Source organism: Triturus cristatus, chromosome 4_1 (assembly GCF_964204655.1).
Source record: "Triturus cristatus chromosome 4_1, aTriCri1.1, whole genome shotgun sequence".
NCBI lineage: Eukaryota > Metazoa > Chordata > Amphibia > Caudata > Salamandridae > Triturus > Triturus cristatus.
The window spans coordinates 934,182,972-934,202,679 of record NC_140585.1 but is presented as its reverse complement, the minus strand read 5'-3'; the positions used below and the strand labels follow the sequence as shown (position 1 = coordinate 934,202,679).

General features: G+C 46.1%; 1 protein-coding gene across 12 annotated transcripts in view; it reads right to left on the bottom strand.

Annotated features, from left to right (window-relative positions):
• Positions 1 to 19,708, bottom strand: part of LOC146855858 (uncharacterized) — a 922,371-nt gene that overhangs the window by 287,086 nt on the left and 615,577 nt on the right. For all 12 annotated transcript variants that reach the window (XM_085653813.1, XM_085653801.1, XM_085653802.1 and 9 more), the window contains 2 exons: positions 11,366 to 11,458; positions 11,171 to 11,254 (listed from right to left, as the gene is read on the bottom strand). In XM_085653813.1, coding sequence (XP_085509939.1) covers positions 11,171 to 11,254; positions 11,366 to 11,458 — 177 coding nt within the window. The remainder of the gene's footprint in view (positions 1 to 11,170; positions 11,255 to 11,365; positions 11,459 to 19,708) is intronic.

The following is a 19,708-nucleotide window of genomic DNA, read 5'->3' as shown; positions in this document are numbered from 1 at the left end:
TCCAATGAGGGATAGGGGGCCTCCGGTTGGGGGCTGCTGGGGAGCAGGCCACAAGGTTGTGGAAGCCAAGCTCCTGGTGTTAGGCTCAGGGCCATGGGGGATCCGGTTTAGAATACAAAGTGCACCCGCAGGGGCGGCTGGGTGCAAGTTGCTGTTTTGGCTTGGGTGCCCTGTTTTCAATGGGGATTTTGGATTTCGGTTTTAGCTGCAGGCTCGGTCCAGGAAGACTTCCGGGAGGACCCAATAGCAGGGCAGGTAAGTTGGAGGGCTTGGGGACGTAGGTGCACCTTAGGTTCCTTTCTCCAGGGCACAGGGGGCTGGATGCAGGGGTGTCTTTTTAGGTCGGATTTCACCTTAGCGGGCCACTCGCGGTTAGGGGGGGTTTTCGTGCAGAGGCTGCAGGCAGCGTCGGGGAGTCCTGAAGGGGTCAACCCACGGTGGACTCGGGCTCTGGAGCGCTGGGGGGCCTCACTGAAACCGGTGGGCCACTTTAACTCGGGCTGTAGGCGACGGGTGCAGTGGTGGTTCCAGGCGTCGGGTTTCTTTTTCCTCAACAGGCTCGGAGTCTTTGTTTAATGTTTCTTTTGAACAGAGCTGCTATTCACAGGAGATCTGGTCTTTGTTGAAGGCAGTCAGTCCTCCCAGGGGTTCTGGAGGTTGCTGGCTGCAGGACAAAACTATTTTTGGTGCAGGATCTCTGGAAACTGCAGACGGGCCGGCAGGGCCAAGTCAGTTGTTCTCTGCAGTCTCCTCTGCTTCGTCCTTTTTCTTTTTAGGAAGCGGGAATCTGCTTTCTTGGTTCAGGGCTGCCCCCTAAATACTGTATTTAGGGGGCGTTTTAGGGGTCTTGAGGTCAGTAGCCAATGGGGGAGTGAGCAAAATCTCTAATCCTGATTGAGAAGTGCCTGCGTTCTGCAAGATGGGGGTGGGCAATGAAGAGAGGGCTTCACCTCGCCTTGCCCACCTGAGGAGTGGAGTTGGCAGAGGTGGGCACATCTTCTGGGCTGGCTAGTTTTTCCCGCCTGTCTTCCCACCGTAAAGGAGGGGAGACAGGAAGGGGGCCTGCTCCTGCTAGCAGGAGAGGCTGGGGGTTGCATTACAAAGGCTGCCAGGCCTTTGAAGGTCCCCTGCCACAGATGGCTCTTCCTGGCCTGGGGGAGGTGTGAACATCTCCGCCCAGGAAAGGCTTTGTTTCTGGGCTCAGGAAGTAAAGGCTCCCACCCTAGGGGTCCAGAAACATGTCTCGTGGTGGCAGGCTGGTGTGTACCAATCAGGGAAACCCATCAGAGGCTGATCGTTTTTCAGGGGGCATCTCTAAGATGCCATATGTGTGCATTTTTCATTAAATCCCAGACTGGCAGCAGTGTGGGTTTAATATGCTGAGATGTTTGATACCAACCTTCTCAGTTTTCAGTGTAGCCATTGTGGTGCTGTGGAGTTAGTAATGACAAGCTCCCAGCACCATATACTATTAATGGCAGCACTGCACTTACAATGTCTAAGAATGGACTTAGACACTGTAGGGGTAAAGAGCTCATGCATCTGTACCCTCACCACTGGTATAGGGCACTAAGCTAGAGGGGTGACTGATCTATCCCAGGGCAGTGGGATGTAGGCATGGCACAAAGGGATGTGTGCCATGTCGACTCTTCACTTTGTTCTGCACCACAACACGCAGCCTGCAAAGGCAGTGTGTTTGTATGTAAAGGTACAGGGCCTCTAAGGGTGGCACAATAAGTGCTGCAGCCCTTAGAGGTCTTCCCTAGTCACAGTGCCCTGGGTACCTGTGGTACCATTTACCAGGGGCTGACCTGTGGCCAGAGATGCCAATTGGGTTAGGTTTGGGGAAAGAACACAGGCCCTGGGTACCTGATTGGCAGGGACCCAGGGCACATCAAGTCAAAGTGCATCAGTAGTCTGGCAAAAAGTGGGGGGGTTACTGCAACAGAAGCCCACTTTCCTACAGCCACCCAGTACCGAGGTCACAGCCAAATCTTTTCCTGGGTGATAACTCGACTTCTGGGTGACCAAGTTGCACTTCAACGACTCTCCTGGGCTCCGCGAGCTCGGGTGCAATTTTGAGTACCGGGTCTTAGTCTCTGTGCTGCACAGCAGCGGTTGGCGGTGGTCTGAAGATTCTGGGCTACCAACTTGTCCCAGCAGGCTTTTCAGCTGTTGTGGCCCTTTGTTGTGAACAGGAGGTCAGCGAACTGACACTTGGAGTCTCTTTGCTTTGTCTGGGCTTTGGAGAGGACTTCTCCATGAGCAGAAGTCAGCAGGCACAGTCCTTATCCTTAGCTAGCCACCAGATTCTGCAGGTGCTGCCTTACTTTGCCGGTTCCACAGCGCTGCAGGGCAGTCCTTCCGTCCTATTTTCAGTCTAGAAGAAATTGGGGTTCTGGGGGCCAGAGGTGCCCTATTCATTTTCAGAAATTGCCCTCAGGTCAGTAGGAAATAGGCTACAAGGTTCCCTCCCTCAGGAGACCACTTTCTGGAAGTGTGACATCTGGCTATCCCAATATGCACTATTCTGCCCACTTCCAACATTGCAGAACCCCTACTTCGGAGTTCAGAGCTCCCTAGCCCAAACCAGAGGTGTGGCTACTAAGGGGGCTACACGCCTCAAAAAAACTGGTTTGACAACAGGTTTCCCTCTCCTTCCCGGGGGCCAGAGCTAGTCTATCTATACAAAGGGACTGCCCCTCTCGCAAGTGTTCCCTTTTGGTCTTCAAAGGCAGCTTCAGCTTTGAAGCTTGCCTTTTGGGCCATAACCGTGTGGCTTCCTGCAGGAGCAAGGCAACACCTCTCCAGTGCAGGCCCCTACTGTCTCCTTTTATGGGAGTTGTCAGCAAGTCTTCCTAGGAGGGCAGAAAGCAGTCTTGGGTTCAAGTTCGTAGTGCAACCGTTAAGGGCACAGTAGGTTGAAGGCAACAAAGTGGCAACTTTGTAAAGGCTGCACTCTAACTTGTTACATTAATATCGACTATAGAATCAAGTCGGGCTTAATGTAACAAGTTGTTTGAAACCTTGGAGTATGAACTTTGATCGCACTATTCGGGAGGTATCACAGCCAAAGGGTCAGCATGTAACTCTGCACTCGCGAACTGAGCGACCAAGTGTTTTCGCAGTAAAAATGTCTGTTTCGCATTTTTGCTCCCAGAACATGCAAAATACATGTTCTGGCCATGAAATATGCTGCTTAGTGCGTGGTAGAACTGCCATAGGGGTGAGTTACCCATTTTCCAGGGGAAGATTTGACTTTGACATTGCTTTAAATGGCAAGGTTGGGCTAGCAGTTCAAAACTGTTCTGCCAGTTTGCAATTAAAACTGGGAGACATATCGGAACACTGCCATAAATCTGCGTAGAGTTCACGGGGTATTGGGAAGAGCAGCCACAATCCAAGAGCCGGCGATACTGGTCCCATTGGACGCCACCATAGCATTCGACATGGTGGAATGGCCGTATCTTTTCGCAGTGCTCGACAAAATGGGATTTGGGCCCAATTTTACAGGTTGGGTCCGGCTATTATATTCTAAACCGATGGCACAGGTGGTGGTAAACAATAGGAAGTCGGCAGTATTTCAACTGAGCCGAGAGACACGCCAGGGGTGTCCCTTGTCCCAGCTCCTATTCGCTCTGGCCCTGGAGCCTCTGGCTGCATGGATCCACAAAGACCCGGTCATTCGTGGTCTGCGCTGGTCCCCTGACTGGGAGGATAGGATTTCCCTACATGCGGACGACATTCTGTTATATTTGGCCTCCACGAAAGCTTCCTTGGCATGCGCACTGGATATCCTGGCAGTATTTGGCAGGTACTCCGGGTTCACGATAAATTGGAACAAGTCCATTATTTATGTCCTTAAAGGGGAACCACCTATCCCGCCGCGGAATTGTCCATTACAAACAGCAGCTGAGGGCTTTAAGTGCCTTGGTATTTTCATCTTGCTGAATCAGTCACTCTGTTTTAACCCAAAACTCCTGCCACCAATACAAAGATCCAAATGCGACATAGGGAGCTGGAAGTCTTTCCCACTCTCATTGCTGGGCAAAGCAGCCCTCTTTAAAATGATGGCGCTACCCCTCTTCCTGTACGTCCTTCAGAACTCATTGGATCCAGTTCCTAAGTCATACTTCCAGGAAATTGAAAGCCTCCAGAGAGATCTATTGTGGGATGGGAAGCCCAGGATCGCTGTGACTAAACTCACCCTAAATTGGTATGACGTGGGCATTAGCCTCCCAGATACCAAGAAATACTATTGGGCGGCCCAGCTAGCAGCCATAAACCAGGGGACCTATGGTCATTCAGATGACCCGGGACATGCCATGGATAGATGGCTTTTGCCGGGAGGGAGCTACAGTAGAAGACTCTACCCCCAACCCCAGAAATACTCCTTAACAGGACCAACCTACCACTCGGTACAGATATGGCATGTTATAAACAAGCATCTGGGCTGGGACCGCAGGCTCACACTGGCAACCCCCTTGTGGAATTCCGAAAAACTGGGGAACTTGTGAAGAACGCAGGGATTTGATAAGTGGGATCTTATCGGGATCTCACAGATCAAGAATCTTTGGGTCAAGGATGAGATTATATTGTTTGCCTCCCTCCAACAGCAATATAGTTTGGCAGAAACTGAACGCTTTAGATATTTCCAGATCCGCCATGCCCTCCAGACCCACATCCCCAAGGGGTCTTCCCTCCCGGACGCCTCTCCCTTAGAGGATAGAGTATTAGATGGTCACCTGCCTGTAAAGACCATCTCCCTGATCTATAAAAAACTAATCAATAACATGGAGGACCCACTTCAGTCTCTTAAAGAGAAATGGATAAGGGATGGACTTGTGCTTGATGAGGAAGATTGACAAGAGGCGGTGTCTTACCCCAGGGAGGTGGCGATTCAGGCCAGACTGCGCTTAATACAGCTCAAAATTCTCCACAGAATTTACATAACAGGACCATGTCTAGTCCGCATGGGTAGAGCAGAAAGTGGAGAGTGTAGACGTAAATGTGGAAAAGACGGCACCTTTATACATATCAACTGGGAGTGTGCTCAAATACAAATTTACTGGCGCGCTATACATCGCATCCTTAGTGAGGTACTTACACTTGAACTCCGTCCGGAGGCGCGAACGTGCCTCCTGAATACATGGGAACGTACGGACCTCACTTTCTACACAAAACTCTGGGCAACCCCGGCTGTGATGATAGAGGAGAGAAATATCGCACGACACTGGGGAGCCCTTCAACAACCCGGAGTAGAATCATGGAAGGAAGATCTAGACTGGTGCATGTTTAGCGAAAAGTCTACATAGCCAGAGGGTGTCCGGGAAAATGGAACCGGGTTTGGGGGCCGTGGAACTGCTTCAGAGGCAATATATGTACCCCGCTGACACACATGAATGAAGATTAAGAACTCCCTCCCCCCTAACTGGTCCACACTGTGTATTATGGTCTGAAAGTATGTAATCTTGAATCTAGAATACTCAAAATGTACTGTGTCTCCTCAGCACGCTATGTATGCAATGTTATGTCGAAGATACTTTAATAAAAAGAATGATTTAAAAAAAAAAAAAAAACTGGGAGACTCGTTTTACCTTTCTCATCCCCAGGGTGGCACAACCAGTGCTGCAATCCCTGAGGTGACCCCCTAATTTACAGGCCCTGGATACCATATACTTGGGACTTACAGGTAAGTTAGCCTATGCCAATTGGGTATAGCCAATGTAACATACACGTTTTGGGGTCAGGGCACTGGCACTGAGGTCTAGTTAGCGGTCCTCAGTGCACTCTCAAAGTCGAAAACAAAACCAGTAGCATCAGTCAAAAAAACCTGGGGGTGACCACACAAAAAGAGGCATTTCCTTACAGCCCTGTAGGCGCACCTGAGGAAACCAGAAGAATAGCAACTATACAAAGCACATCCTCTGGAAAGGCTTCGACTTGCTGCAGGGCGTAGACGGGCCTGGATATTCAGGGTGCATCGGACTAGAGATCAAATTGGTTTCTCAGATCGGGATTGAGATTAAGGGGCACAGTGACACCTTTACACCTACGCTGGAGAGTGATAGGAATAGACCAAATCACACTTGGAATTCTTATATATTTTCTTAGACCTAGCCCAAGATTTCATCCTCTGTAATGGCTTTGCGAGCGGGTCCACGCTCTCAGCTTCGACTTGGAGAGGGACTTGCGCGGAGCCTTCTGGTGCTCTTCCACGCAGACCTTCACCTCTCGATATTAGGATGTTTTTTGGGTTGATAAGGAAGCAGTCATTGCAGGCCTTAGAAAGTGTGATAAACCCAGGCACCAGAGTCACACTTCTTGGGGATCTAACAAACGTTAGTTTATGATGTTCCTCCTGGGCTTAAACCCCATCTTCTTCGGTGATGACATCCAAAATATTTAGTTGAGATAAACAGGTCTTAACAAGTGAAGAAAATAGGAGCGGAGCTCCAGATTCGCACCTAAAGGAGCACAAAACAGCATGGGTGGTGCTTACATGCAGCTCCGCTAGTCACTACTGGAGTGAAACAACATTGATGCAAAGTCAAAAATCGCCAACTACTTGCACACAGGAGCACTGCTTTTAGAATTTCTGGATCCAGTCTAAAGCCTGGGGATATTCTAGAGATGATGAATATGTCTGCGGTTAGAAGTTTCATTGAGAAATAGGTTTATTTTTTTAATGTAATAAGATTCATGTCAGAAAGGGAAGCTGGACTAACATTTTACTTACACAACTAATTAAAAAAAAGACTATTTAAACTTTTTTCTTTTGTGAGTGAGGGCCCAAAGAAAAGTAGCACTCTATACCCAACACAGGGTCGCTTTGTTTTTATGATGCCACTTGGTCCAAGTGAGTGTGTTGGGCCAAAGCCTCTCCTCAAGATTCTAGATTTGGTGTATGTCTGTAAAAGATTGCAGTATTATTTGAAGGGGGTGAGAATCCACCTCAAATAATAATCACAATCCTCGTCAGAGTGAACCACATAAGTCACTAAATAAATTTGTGTTTAACCTTCTGGTAGCATGGCACAAAAGCAGTCAGGCTGAACCTAGAGGCAAAGTGTAAAGTATTTATGCAGCACTCAAACAGTAATAAAGTTTAAACACAACACCAGAAAAATCCCAAAGAAGTTTATAAATCTTAGAGGGCCCGACACTGATCCATATGAAGCCCTCTACGTTCAACTTAAAAACTTTTCTGGAAGCGCGATCTCCTGTAGCTGGGCAATCCAGCAAGCTGAGGCCAACTTATGATTTAATATCGACTGTGATCCCGGTCTCCATTGGTTCTCCAGGGAGAAAGTCGCCAAGTCTCACATCTTGTAGTTTGGGGACAGGAGGAGTACATTCTTACACCAGCCAAGAGTACAGGACCTGGGAGGGGGCACCACTTGGGGGCTAGGACTCACTCCAAAAGAGGCCAGAAGCAGGGCCCAGGGCAAGTCCAGTTGGTTCTGGCTGGTCATCTGCAGGAAAAGGGCTTCTGTAAGGCTCTTGTGTCTTTGTAGTTGTAGCTCAAACAGAAGGTCAGCCAACTAACACTTGGAGTTACTTCAGGCGTCCTGGGTTTAAGGCAAGCAGGTCCGGTCTTCCTTCTGGCTCGTTAGACAATAGAGCAGTCTTTCTTCTGATTCTCCAAAGGAGCACGGGTGTGGTGAAGAGGATAGGGGGGATAGCACAGTTATGACCAGTGCATGGCTGTGGCCGGGTGAAAACTCCACGCCACTTCCTTACTGATTGGGTGAAAGTTCATAGGGGTGATCCTACCCACTGCTGCAGAGCTTCCTGTGTGTTTTACCGTAAACTATCCACCAGTGCCCATCTCTACCTAAACCCAATATGGGAGAACCTTTCTTCCCCTAGTCAGAGCTCCCATGCCCACTAAGAGGTGTGGATATTATAATGGGAAAAACCTCCCTTGTGGGTACTCCAAACTAGTTCTGAGGCAGCTCACTCCTTCCACTGGGTTTGGAGCCACAATGATTAGCAAGACAAAAGGGAGGCAGGCCTCGGTGTGAGTTACATCTGCTAGTGACAAGGTAGGCATCAGTTGAAGATCAGAAAGGGCCTGGGCACAGCCTCATCGCAATTTTGCTCAAGGAAGAAAGACATTTCTCCACACCCAAGCCTTTCGTCCACTGCTTGGGAGCAATGTGGATCTCACCACAAGAGAGCTGTCAGGTGGCAAGGACACTAGTAAAAAGGCCCCTTTTGAGGCTGAGGTGTCCTCTTTTGCCCCTGCTATTTGCAATGGAGCCTCTAGCAACTCGTCTGAGACGACATCACACAGCTAGGGGACTGGGGCCTCGGACAGGGGCCTGATTATATCAATTTATGCCGATGACATTACACTCTATATACGTGACCCGGAATCTAACCTTAACCCGGCACTGCACGAGATCCTACTGCTCGGTGGCATGTCAGTCATACAGGTAAACTGGGCCAAATCAATGCTCCTTGCCCTAACGCCGGCCCCTATAACGCTTACACTGGACTTTCCCCTAACCTGGGCAGATGGTGCAGTAAAATATCTGAGAATTTGGCTCAGTAGGGACCTACAAGAAATATGGTGCCTGAACTATGACATGTTGATTACTTGGCTCGAGACCAAAATAGCCATCTGGGCTAAGATGCTGCTGTCACTGGTTGGCAGAATTGCAATCTCAAAAATTATAATTTTGCCCAAACTCCTGTATTTGTTCGTTAATATACCCCTCATACTTACACAAGCCTTTTTCCGACAATTGCACTCTATCCTCATAGCTCACACTTGGGACGGGAAACAACCTCACATTTCTTGGGAGGTGCCAACACTGCCACTCAAACAGGGGGACTTGGAGCACCAGACATTGAGCTCTACACTTCTGGTCACACCCCACACCATTCCAGCCTCACGTTGCAATCAAAAAACACTTTGCCTCCCCTGCCCCAGTACCATCAGCAGTTTACTCTGCATACAAAAGACCGAGGTAATAAATGAACACAGTGGTGATGCTGCGTTGGGTGTGGGACGGTCTTCGACACCGCGCAAAGTTGCCATTACTATATGCTCCCCCAATACAACTCTCACATCACCCCAGCATTCTTGTTATGCAAGACACTAGCTCTATTCAACACGCACACCTGATGGGACAAGACAAGTTTAATGAACTGTACCCAGACAACAAATTCCTGGATAATCCGTACAGTCCAGCAAACGCTCAGACCCCAATTCTGGAACTTTTTTTATATTACCAACTTTAAGCCCATTGCAGCCGAGTTCACTCCACCTTCCCCTCTGCGCCGGCGCAACTAGATGCGTTAGAAAACATCCTAGTTCAGCCGTCACCCAAGAAACTCATTACTTGCATATACAACGCGACACAGCGCACATCGCCGGTCACGACACCCTCGGCGTTGGAACTATGAAGCAGGGATCTAACCCCTCCCCCTACTGAGAAAAAATGGGCTTATTGTTGCGCCCAGCTCTGTCGTCTCTCACCCAACTATAAGCTCAGGCTCATACACTTCAAATACATACATAGGCTGCATCGCACGCCAATACAACTACACGAAATGGAACAGACCAGATGACACATGCTGGAGATGTGCTACTGCACTGGCCTCCTTCCTCCATTTTCCATGGACATGCTGGCCCATCTCACAATTCTGGCACAAGGTATTTGATATTATTCAAGAAGTGACAGGATTCCAATTTAACCTCACTCCCCTCACAGCTTTACTGGGCCATGTGGCAGAGGCGCCCCCACGCCTTCTGACGGCTATGATGCTCCTCCTGGCCATGTGGTGCATTGCGCTACACTGGGAACACAAAGCGCGCCCAATGTAAACAAGTGGATACAGGATACCTCTTACTGCCAGGAGATGCTAGCGGCGTACTGTGAGTTAATACCCACGGTGTCAAGGCCCAAGGATATCTGGGCTCCGTTTGTCACATGGGCAGCTACACGCAATGCTCCACCGACCCCTATAACTAACGAATCCGGCCTTACAAACCTCAATAACACCACACCACATTCACCTGGGTCCTAGCCTGGCTTCACTGACTCATTGTGCTACTTGTAGGGGGCCCCTGGCATACCCCTACACAAGAGTGGACTGAAGTTTTTGTGTGCTGCAGATGCCACGAGGTGGGGGGAATTAACCTCCTGTAATCACACAATCTTATTTCCCACAGTCTAATAATTGGATAACGCCCTACTGTATTGTTTAATGCGACTTGCTACTCAATTCGCATATTTATAGTGAAACTGCACTGCTGTTCATATTTGTCAGAATTCCTGTTTGCCCGACATTGCGTATGTTGACTGTGACGCTGAGATGTACCTCCTATGTCTTATACGATGTGTATTTGATGCAAAATATATAAATAAAGATTTTTAAAAATGCCCTTTTTGGCTTAGGCAGGAATATGACATCTTTCTTAAAGCGCCATTTTGAAAATAGCAAAATTACATTTGACTTAACCATCTCAAGACATGAGCTTTAAAATTCTAGAGAGTGAAGTCCAAATGAGGGAAAATAACTTAAGTAAGAAGGGTCATAGCTAACTGTTAGGAAATGTAATCAAACCAGAGATCAAGTTGAACTTTGACACAACAGAAGACCATTAAACAGGTTTACAGCCTTAACTCAGCTAGAAAGTAAAGAAGCCTTCGGAAACAGGATACTTAGTTTCCAAGTCTTTGTCCTTTGTTTTCTACCTGAAGCAGCTGACATTTCATTAATGAAGAAAAATACTTTAAATAAACCAGACATGCTACTACAACTCAAACTGCAATCTTTTCTATTTAACCTATCTCTCACTTTTATACATGTTACTGTATGTGATTTACTACAATGTAGTTGTAGTCCACAACTAAAACATACACTGCTCTTTAACCCATTAAACAGAGATGAATGCACCAAATGACCTTAATTGCCTTGTTACAGCAACTGTGGTTGATCAACTGTATACAAGAGCTGATAATAACACATCAGCAACACACACTACCAATTAAAAACCAGTGTATATAGACTGATCACTGAGATCAGGACTACCAACCAGGTACTACACAATCGCAAAAGCTTGGATGCTACACTCTCTGACTGGTAATTGCAAGCTGGGTAGTTTCCGTTTAACTGACAGTCATTGTGATCCTTAAGACCAACTTCATCTCACCACTTCTTCACTGAACTCCTTATGATGATCTTCTAAACATTCCTTCTGCTCTTCAGAGACATGAACTGTCCACGTAAGAGGGACCTGAGAACAAGACGTACTTTAGTGCCATTCACATGAAACTCATCCAGTAATTGCAGTCGAGTACAAGTATTCTACACTTTTCATGCAGAAGGAAATTCTAATTCCACTCACTGTTTTTTCAATATGTTCCTTCTGATGGTCTCCTAAGGTAGTACTTTGCTCTTCTGAAACATGGACTACGGAATCACTCAATGAAGAAGGTGCCTGAAGCAAAAAAAAATGCTTAGTGCTTAGTACTTTGTGTCCATTTGCATCACAGTAGCTAACTTGCAGACTATTTGTTTTAATCTCACTATATTGTTACAGGCCTGATTATTTGTATTAAACATTCAGTCTCTTACGGCAGACCTGAAACACACCAAAGCACACTTCTCGCAGTCACTAACCAAATCCCTGTTATGCACCGTTACACACTTATTCCACACAAAGGCCAACATAAATTATTATTATTCTTTCGCAGTACTATTCTTTTTTTTTTATTTCAAATCGTTTTTATTGAATTTTCACAGTACTATTCTGATTGAATCACCCATTAAAAAGGAGCAACTGGAAATATGAAAGCATAAGTTGCCACACTGTCTTCAAGCTTTTTAACCTATACTTTCACAGAACAAGTGCTGGGAGAATATTGGTTATCCTCTACATGTTGTAAAACTAAATCTAACTTAGCAGTAAAAGAGGGATTTGTCTAGGCATGAGCAGTAAAAAAGTGATTTGTCTAGGCATGCCCAACAAGTGAGTGATAATTAGTATAGTGTAACAATGTAGATAAAATTGCCAATGGGTATTTGAAAATGCAACTTCAAAAGCTATACATGTGAATTATACACATGTTCAACAATATGGTCTTGACTGGAAACCATTTTTATGAAAGTTCGTTTGGTGTCTAACCAGACTTTAAACCACAGGAAGGAACTGATATGGTGGAACACATTCTGAAAGGCAGAAGTAAGAGAAGAATACTAACTTTGTTTCTCAGATCTGTGATGTTTTGACTCCGCAAAGATAAGCGAACTACAATTTTGGCGATTAGTTGGCCAGTCAGGAATCCACGCGTGCGCTGAGCACCGACTGTGTCGGGAGATAGCGGGTTAGAACATTTTGATGCATATCTAGTGAACAGCTAATTTGGAGCAGAGTTGGAGCAGAGGACTTCTCAGGCCAGTAGCTGCAAATTTATGAGGTATTGTGTAAGGCGTGACAAGTGATATAAAATGTTAAGCATAAGCTGAAAAAACGTATTTTTAATGCCCGGAGCGAGAGCACATTAACTGCCAGGGAGTGCGAGGCTCTGTACTGTCAGTGCGAAATTGATCTAGTGCCCCCGTTTACCGTAGTTGTGGAGTCCAGCGCGAGACTATTCTTGTGGAGTCTAGCGTGAGACTATTCTTGTGGAGTCTAGCGCAAGACTATTCTGGTGTCTGTGCACACAGTCAAGGCAGCACACGCTCCATTCTTCTCTGTGCAGCCACTTCTGGAATATCTCGGAGTCTGCGGGCTCTGAGCAATGTCTGATGTCACATGTGACACTATGTGTGTGTCCAAACTACATGGGCAGCCTTTTTGCCTTGGGGAGACTGCGGCATACAACCAGCTGTGATACACACACACACACATTAGCGGTGTCTCACAAGTGAGAACTACGTCAGCGACTCAGCGGCAATTATTCTTAGAAACTTGCCCGTACAACCAGCTGTGATTCACAAACACGTTAGCTACATGTCACAAGTGCGGTCACTGACAGGAATGGCACACCGCAGAGGGGCCCAGTCACAAGTGCGGTTGCTGATAGGAGCAGAACATGTCAGTGAGGCAGCTGTGATATGCACATACTAACTGCATGTCAAAAGTTCGGTTTCTCCTATAGGTGTTTATTAGCAGTTTTGGTCAGCACAGAAGCATCCCACATCAATCATGGAACAGAAACAGTGATTTGGTAAGGTCTACTGTTCCCAGTCACGGACAGGTCAGTGTGACACCAGAGACAGTGTCTGTAAGCACAGCGTTTTACATTGTACACCATGTGTTACAGACTGTGATACACACAAAAATTGACAAAGGTGTTGGGGAAAAACATTCTGCGGTACAGATGAAGTTGATTGTTATGGCTGCGACACACACACAGTGGCATGATGAGCATACACTAACAGCCTCATTTGTCTAGTTATGCATCCGTGCTAAAGGGGATGATATATGATTGCCTGGTTGCACATTGAATTTGTAGGTGCGCACTGACAGATCAGTCAAAGTAAAAACGTGAAGCCTGTTTAATGTTTGTATTTTAACTGAGCTTAATTCATATAGTTTGCTGCAGTTTACTTTGCTTCTAATATTATACCAACATGCAGTGTGTTAATGCATGCCTCCATTCTCCAGATACCGGGTGACCCACTCATTCCACGGAGAAATTGGTACAGGGCATTTACGAAGTACCTTGGTGCTATTGGGGGCAACAGATATTGTCCAGAGAGGAAAAGATTTTTGTTAGAAAATAACATAGGTATTTAGGGAAAATCTATATATCAACACTTGCCGCCATATGAATTAGTTGAGGAGGAAGAAGAAATTGACGAATATCAATTGGCTGCAAGAAGATTAAAAAATCAATTCCACATACAACCTAACTTGATTGTGCACTGACACAGGGTTTTTTTTGGATTTTTTTTTTTTACTAGGGAGCAACATCAAGACGAGCTAACTGATTGCTATGTGGCAGCACTGTGCATGATTGCAGCAGAGTTTGAGAATTTCACTTCTCAGCTTATCCATGATCAGATAGTTGTGTGCTGTTGGGTCAAAAAAGTCCAAGAAAAGTTATTGAATCCTACACTTATAAAAATTAGAGACATAGTAAAAATCATAGAATTATCTTGCAAGTCGTGCAAAGAATTGACACGGAAAGAACAGAATGGAGTTGCTTTAGTTAAGGAGAATGGGAGCTCAAAACAAAAGGAACACTTTAAGATGTTTGTTGAAAAGAAGGAGGTTTGGGAAGGATTCTTTACCAAAAAAAAATATTGGTTTTAGGTGAGGGTATCCAAGTCACACGTCAAATGGTTGTTCTTGTCCTGCCAAAAATATGAAGGGTAGAGCATGTGGGAAGGTAGGACACTTTGCCCAAGTGTGTCAATCACCAAAGGATAAGGTGAATTTGGTGCCGGGTGGAATGATCAGTGAAAGTTCAGAGGATGAATTAAGCAGGCAAAATGATGTAGTACTGGTTATTCAGTAAGGTGAGGGCAACTGTGTAGCACCGTATGAAAATATCATAGTTGACGGGAAGGTGTTGAACCTTTTTGATTGACTCGGAAGCAAGGATGTGAATGATCACTGATGAATTATGGAATTAAACGTGCGGCGGTGATAAGAAACTGCTTCTGCCAGATAGAAATCCAGTACCATATGATGGGAGAACGATTGAACTCACAGGATATTTTGAGCGTCTAATAAAAGGCAAGAGATATATTTGGTAAGGTGCATGTATCCAAGGCTTGAACATATTAGAATAGTACCATCAGGGCTTATTCGGCATGACTTTAAGGCCAGGGAGAAAGGTTCAAGTGTTTCTGGTCTCTGATGGTGGACCCACAAAGCAAGTTCTCATTGACCAAGATCCAAACAACAATTTGACAGGAATGTATAAGGCTGGACAAGCTGAGAAGGATCAGAAGAATCAAACACAACATCAAAGTACAGTGTGGCGTCTACCCTACTAAGCACAAGTTAAGAAATGTGCCCTTCAGTGTCTGGGATGATCTAGCTGAGATACTCAGGAAAACGTGTGAAGATGGGGTTATCGAACCCACTGACACATTACTATGTTTATCTTCTTTAGTGCTTGCGAGGCAAAAGAATGGGCTTGTGTTGACCTGAGGAGCCTAAATAAAGCGATATGGGTAGATTCTCACCCCTTCCCTTGCATAGACGACATTATCACGACATTAGCAGACGCCAAAGTGTTTAGTAAAATCGACTTGGTGTCTGCTTACCATCAAGTCTAATTAGATAAGTCATCCAAACATTTTCAAACACAAGGAGATGATGGGCGGAGCACTGAATCGTTCCAGACACTCACCCACAGTCACAGATCTGGGTTGAATCCATCATCGTTCTTTAGCTCACTTCGCCACCTCTGTTCAGACCAAGCTAAAAGCAAATTAGTCTTGACCCTGTGCCTCATCTGAACAGTCCAGCTCGAACTGCCAAGCCAGGTCTTCCCTGAACTGGAAACAAGCATCCTGGGACCAGTTTGGTGGTAACACCCTCATCAGCAAGGCTAGCTTGAAACCAGTGGTAAAGTGAGTAAGGGACCCACCTCTGGGCATACCCTGCCAACTTAGGACGAACAAAGCAAACACAAGGAGATGCTGAACGTAGTGCTGAAACTTTTCAGACACTCACCGCCAGTCACAGATCTGGATTAAATCCATCATCGTACTTTAGCTCAGTTCGCCACCTCATTTCAGACCCAGCCATATTCCAATAAGTCTTGACCTGTGCCTCATGGGAACAGTCCAGCCCGAATTGCCAGGCCAGGTCCTCCCTGGACTGGACAAAACCATCCTAGGACCGGTTTCGGGGTTTCATCATCCAAGATAGCTTGACTGCAGTGGCATAGAGAGCACGAGACCCACGTATGGGCATACCCGTCCCACCCGGGGTGACAAATGCAAAAGGAACAATTGATGGACAGAATGCAGAATAATGTCATACTTTCACCCCAGTACAGAGATTCAACCCAGATCTGTGACTGGGGGTGAGTGTCAGAAAAGATTCAGCGCTCTGTCCGTCATCTCCTTGTATTTGCTTTGTTCGCCCTAAGTTGGCAGGGAATGCCCAGGCATGGGTTCCTTACTCACTTTGCCACTGGATTCAAGCTACCCTGGCTGATGAAGGGTGTTACCCAGAAAACGGTCCCAGGATGCTTGTTTCCGCTTCAGGGAAGACCTGGCTTGGCAGTTAGGGCTGGACTGTTCCCATGAGGCACAGGGCAAGACTGATTTTCATATAGCTGTGTCTGAACTGGGGTGGCAAAGTGAGCTAAGAACGATGATGGATTCAACCCAGATCTGTGACTGGGGATGAGCGTTTGAAAAGTTTCAGCACTCCGTTCATCATCTCCTTGTGTTTGCCTCATCTAAACATTTGACAGGTTTTCTCACCGGTAGGCACATTTCAATTCAGAAGGATGCCTTTTGCATTGGCATTTGCCACTTCTGTTTTCCAACGTGTGTCATAAAATGTATTACAGGGAATCAAAGGAGTTGTGACGATCCAGGATGACATCCTGGTTGCAGGGGAAGACCTTCAGAGTCATAATAGACTAAAATGTGAGTTTGCAAAAAACAGTATACTGCATAGCTTACTTAGGCCATGTCATTTCTGAAAAAGGGGTGGAACCTAGACCAGGTCTGGTGGAAGCTACAACGGAAGCTACAAGTCCGAACTACAAAGAGCAGGTTGCATCCTTTTAGGAGTTTGCAAAATTTATGATAAGTTCATAAAAACTTTTCGGCAAAAACTGTAGAGTTGAGGGAGCTTCTCAAAAAGAAGAAACTGTTCGTTTGGAGTGATAAGTGCCAAGATGAATTTGAGGCTCTAATAGATGACATTGTGCCTGATGGTACTGGCACCATACATTTTGATTCGTCGTGATCCGGCGAGAGGCATTTGTTGCACACCGGGTGGACGTCGATATGTGGATATTTGGCGTGGCAAACAGGACACCGTTTGAATGGGGTCCTCGATTCCATCGTCGATGTAAGGTCGATGGTCGGATTAAACGAATCCGAAAAAACTTGAATAAGTTTGCTAAACTAAGCAAGAAAGCTGTCGATACCGAGCAGGAACAGTACCGACGAAAACTAAAGGCCTTTTGGCCTTAAACTAATTTTTCCTAACTTGAGCTAAGATAAGCACATCCGAACCCAATGGTGGAAAAAAACAATCTGAGGATGGAGAGGATGCCCATGCGCACTGTGGTCCAGGGAAGGAGTCACCTATCTCAGGATACTTCGAAGACTCTTCCAGGACAACAACGTGCAAACATCCGGACCCAACACTAGGCGGCGATCTATGCACAGATATGAATTCAGCAGCCCACATGCCTCGAACGGTGGCAATCATGTGACTGTAGGTTTCACATCCAGGTTGTTAAAAGAAAATGAGAAAATATACTCTATCATAGAAAAAGAACTGCTGACCTGTTGCTGGGCGGTGGAATGGTTTAAATATTTTTATGGGGGGAGGGGATTTATGCTTAAAACTGACCACAAGACTTTGGTGAACATATTTGAAGGCACTATGATCATAGATCAGATACTCAGATTGGCCAGACTGAGTTTGAAACTCCTGCAGTATAACTTCCACATTGAGTACATTCTGGGTGGAAAACACACCAGAGCCAATTATTTGTTAAGTTCCTCAGGTAGTGGTGAGGAGCAATTCATGAATTGGGAAAAGAAGGATGAAGAGTGCCTGATAGCAACAACTGATGTCTGTCATGATAACGCACTTACTAAGGATGAGTGGATTGTCTAAATGTCCAGTGATGAAGAACTAGAGAGTGTTAAGAAGTATGTCAAAGATGGACGGCCTAAGGAGAAAGCTTTGCCAGTAAGGATACACTCTTACTTCAAAGTAGCAGATGAGTTCTCTGTAGAGAAAAATGGGATGCTAATGCGAGGTAACAAATTCATTCCCCTATTGGACTAAGGGAAAAAATTATTTTGTATGAGCATGGAGGACATTTGGGACAAACCATTACTAAACAAAAGTTTAGAGACAGTTATTGGTGGCCGGGGATGGACACAGAAATCATTGCAAGTATCAAAGCTTTTGTTATAAGTGCCACTAGCGACAAGGGAGTAAAAACGGAGTCCATGCCATTGCAACCCTGTGCTCCAAGGAGCCATGGTTGAAACTGGCGATAGATTTCATTGATCCTTTCAGCACTCTACTACGGAGATGTACATTTGCAATAGTGGTGGTAGACTACTACAGAAAGTGGTGGAAAGTTGATTTCATGAATGAGCCCAATATTGCTGAGATCATTTTGAGTCACAAGTATGTAGCTATTTTGCATTAGCAGAATCGGCTCGTTTGCAAACACAAAAAAGGCTTTTCCCATGTATCAAACCCTATTTTGCGTCACAATTTTTATTTACACATTAACTTCCCCAGACACACTAACATACAAAGAGCTCTCTGGAACATGGTGGAGCCCACCCTAACTTATAGGGGTCAGGGTGATGAACAGCCTTCAGAATCCTCTGCATCATCTAAAGGGATTGCAGCTTCCTGATGCTCAACATCTGAAGTCGATACATACCCCTCCATGTTACTAGGCATTCTTCCTAAGCTGATGCTGTTTTCTCAGGTGTTTACTTTTTAGGAATGTTTATTGGGACCTGATCTACTGGAACTTGAACTAAAGTTGGAGGTTGTAGTGTGGATAGTCCCTCTAATTAGAGTCCGGACTGGATGGTGAAGGAGTCTTTGATGAATGTCTTAAAGCATATCAATAGGCTATTCAACATTGCCAAAGGTATTTGTACCATTTGCGGGGGAGGTGGTCCCCATCTTTGTCAATTAGATTGTTCCCCCAGACGGACGGAGGAAAGATTGAAAGACCCTTCCGGGATTGGCAAGCCTAACCACCAGACAGATCCAGCAGATCGTTTGCAGAGGATATGCCTTACCCTTCCTTTCTCTCTCTTCTCCACTGCACCTTCCACTGTCACCCCCCCCCCCCCCCCCCCCCAGCGACTGACAGAAAACCATCTCCCCACTTTGCAACAGGAAGTGCAAGCACTTTCGAGAGGGTGCCAGCTCCAGAAGTAGGATGTAGTAGTTATTCATACTACTTTATGGTGCCCAAGAAGAACGGAGGCCTTCATCCTATTTTAGATCTGCACCCTCTCAACACCTTCTTCTGGATGCAGAAGTTCAGAATGCTCACTCTGGCCCAGGTCTTGTCTGCTATCGACCCTGGAGACTGGATGGTGGCATTGGACCTGCAGGAAGCTTTTTCCTTATACCTGTCCTGCCAGCCCATCAAGCGCTACATGGAGTTCGTGATGGGACAGGATCATTCTCATTTCACTACGGCGAACCTCCGGTCATATTTGGGCTTCACTGCCAAAGTACTGAAGTCACACCAGATTCCTTTATAAGCACTCCCCTTTATCATTCTGGACACAGTTCGGTTTTATGGCTTTTTAAAGTTGTTCAGTCATACAGCATTCAGGTAAAGTAGAACAGTATTTAGTACAAATTGTCAGCATACGGTGCATTACATTGGCCATAGTTCAGATCACATACAGATTATCAAAGCTCCACTTTTTTTCCCTCCCCAGCAGTCCTCCTAAATCCAGCCCTATCTAATCGACTAGTGGAGGAGACACATATATCGCCCTATGAGCATTCCATTTATCCCATATCCGGGTCCCATTT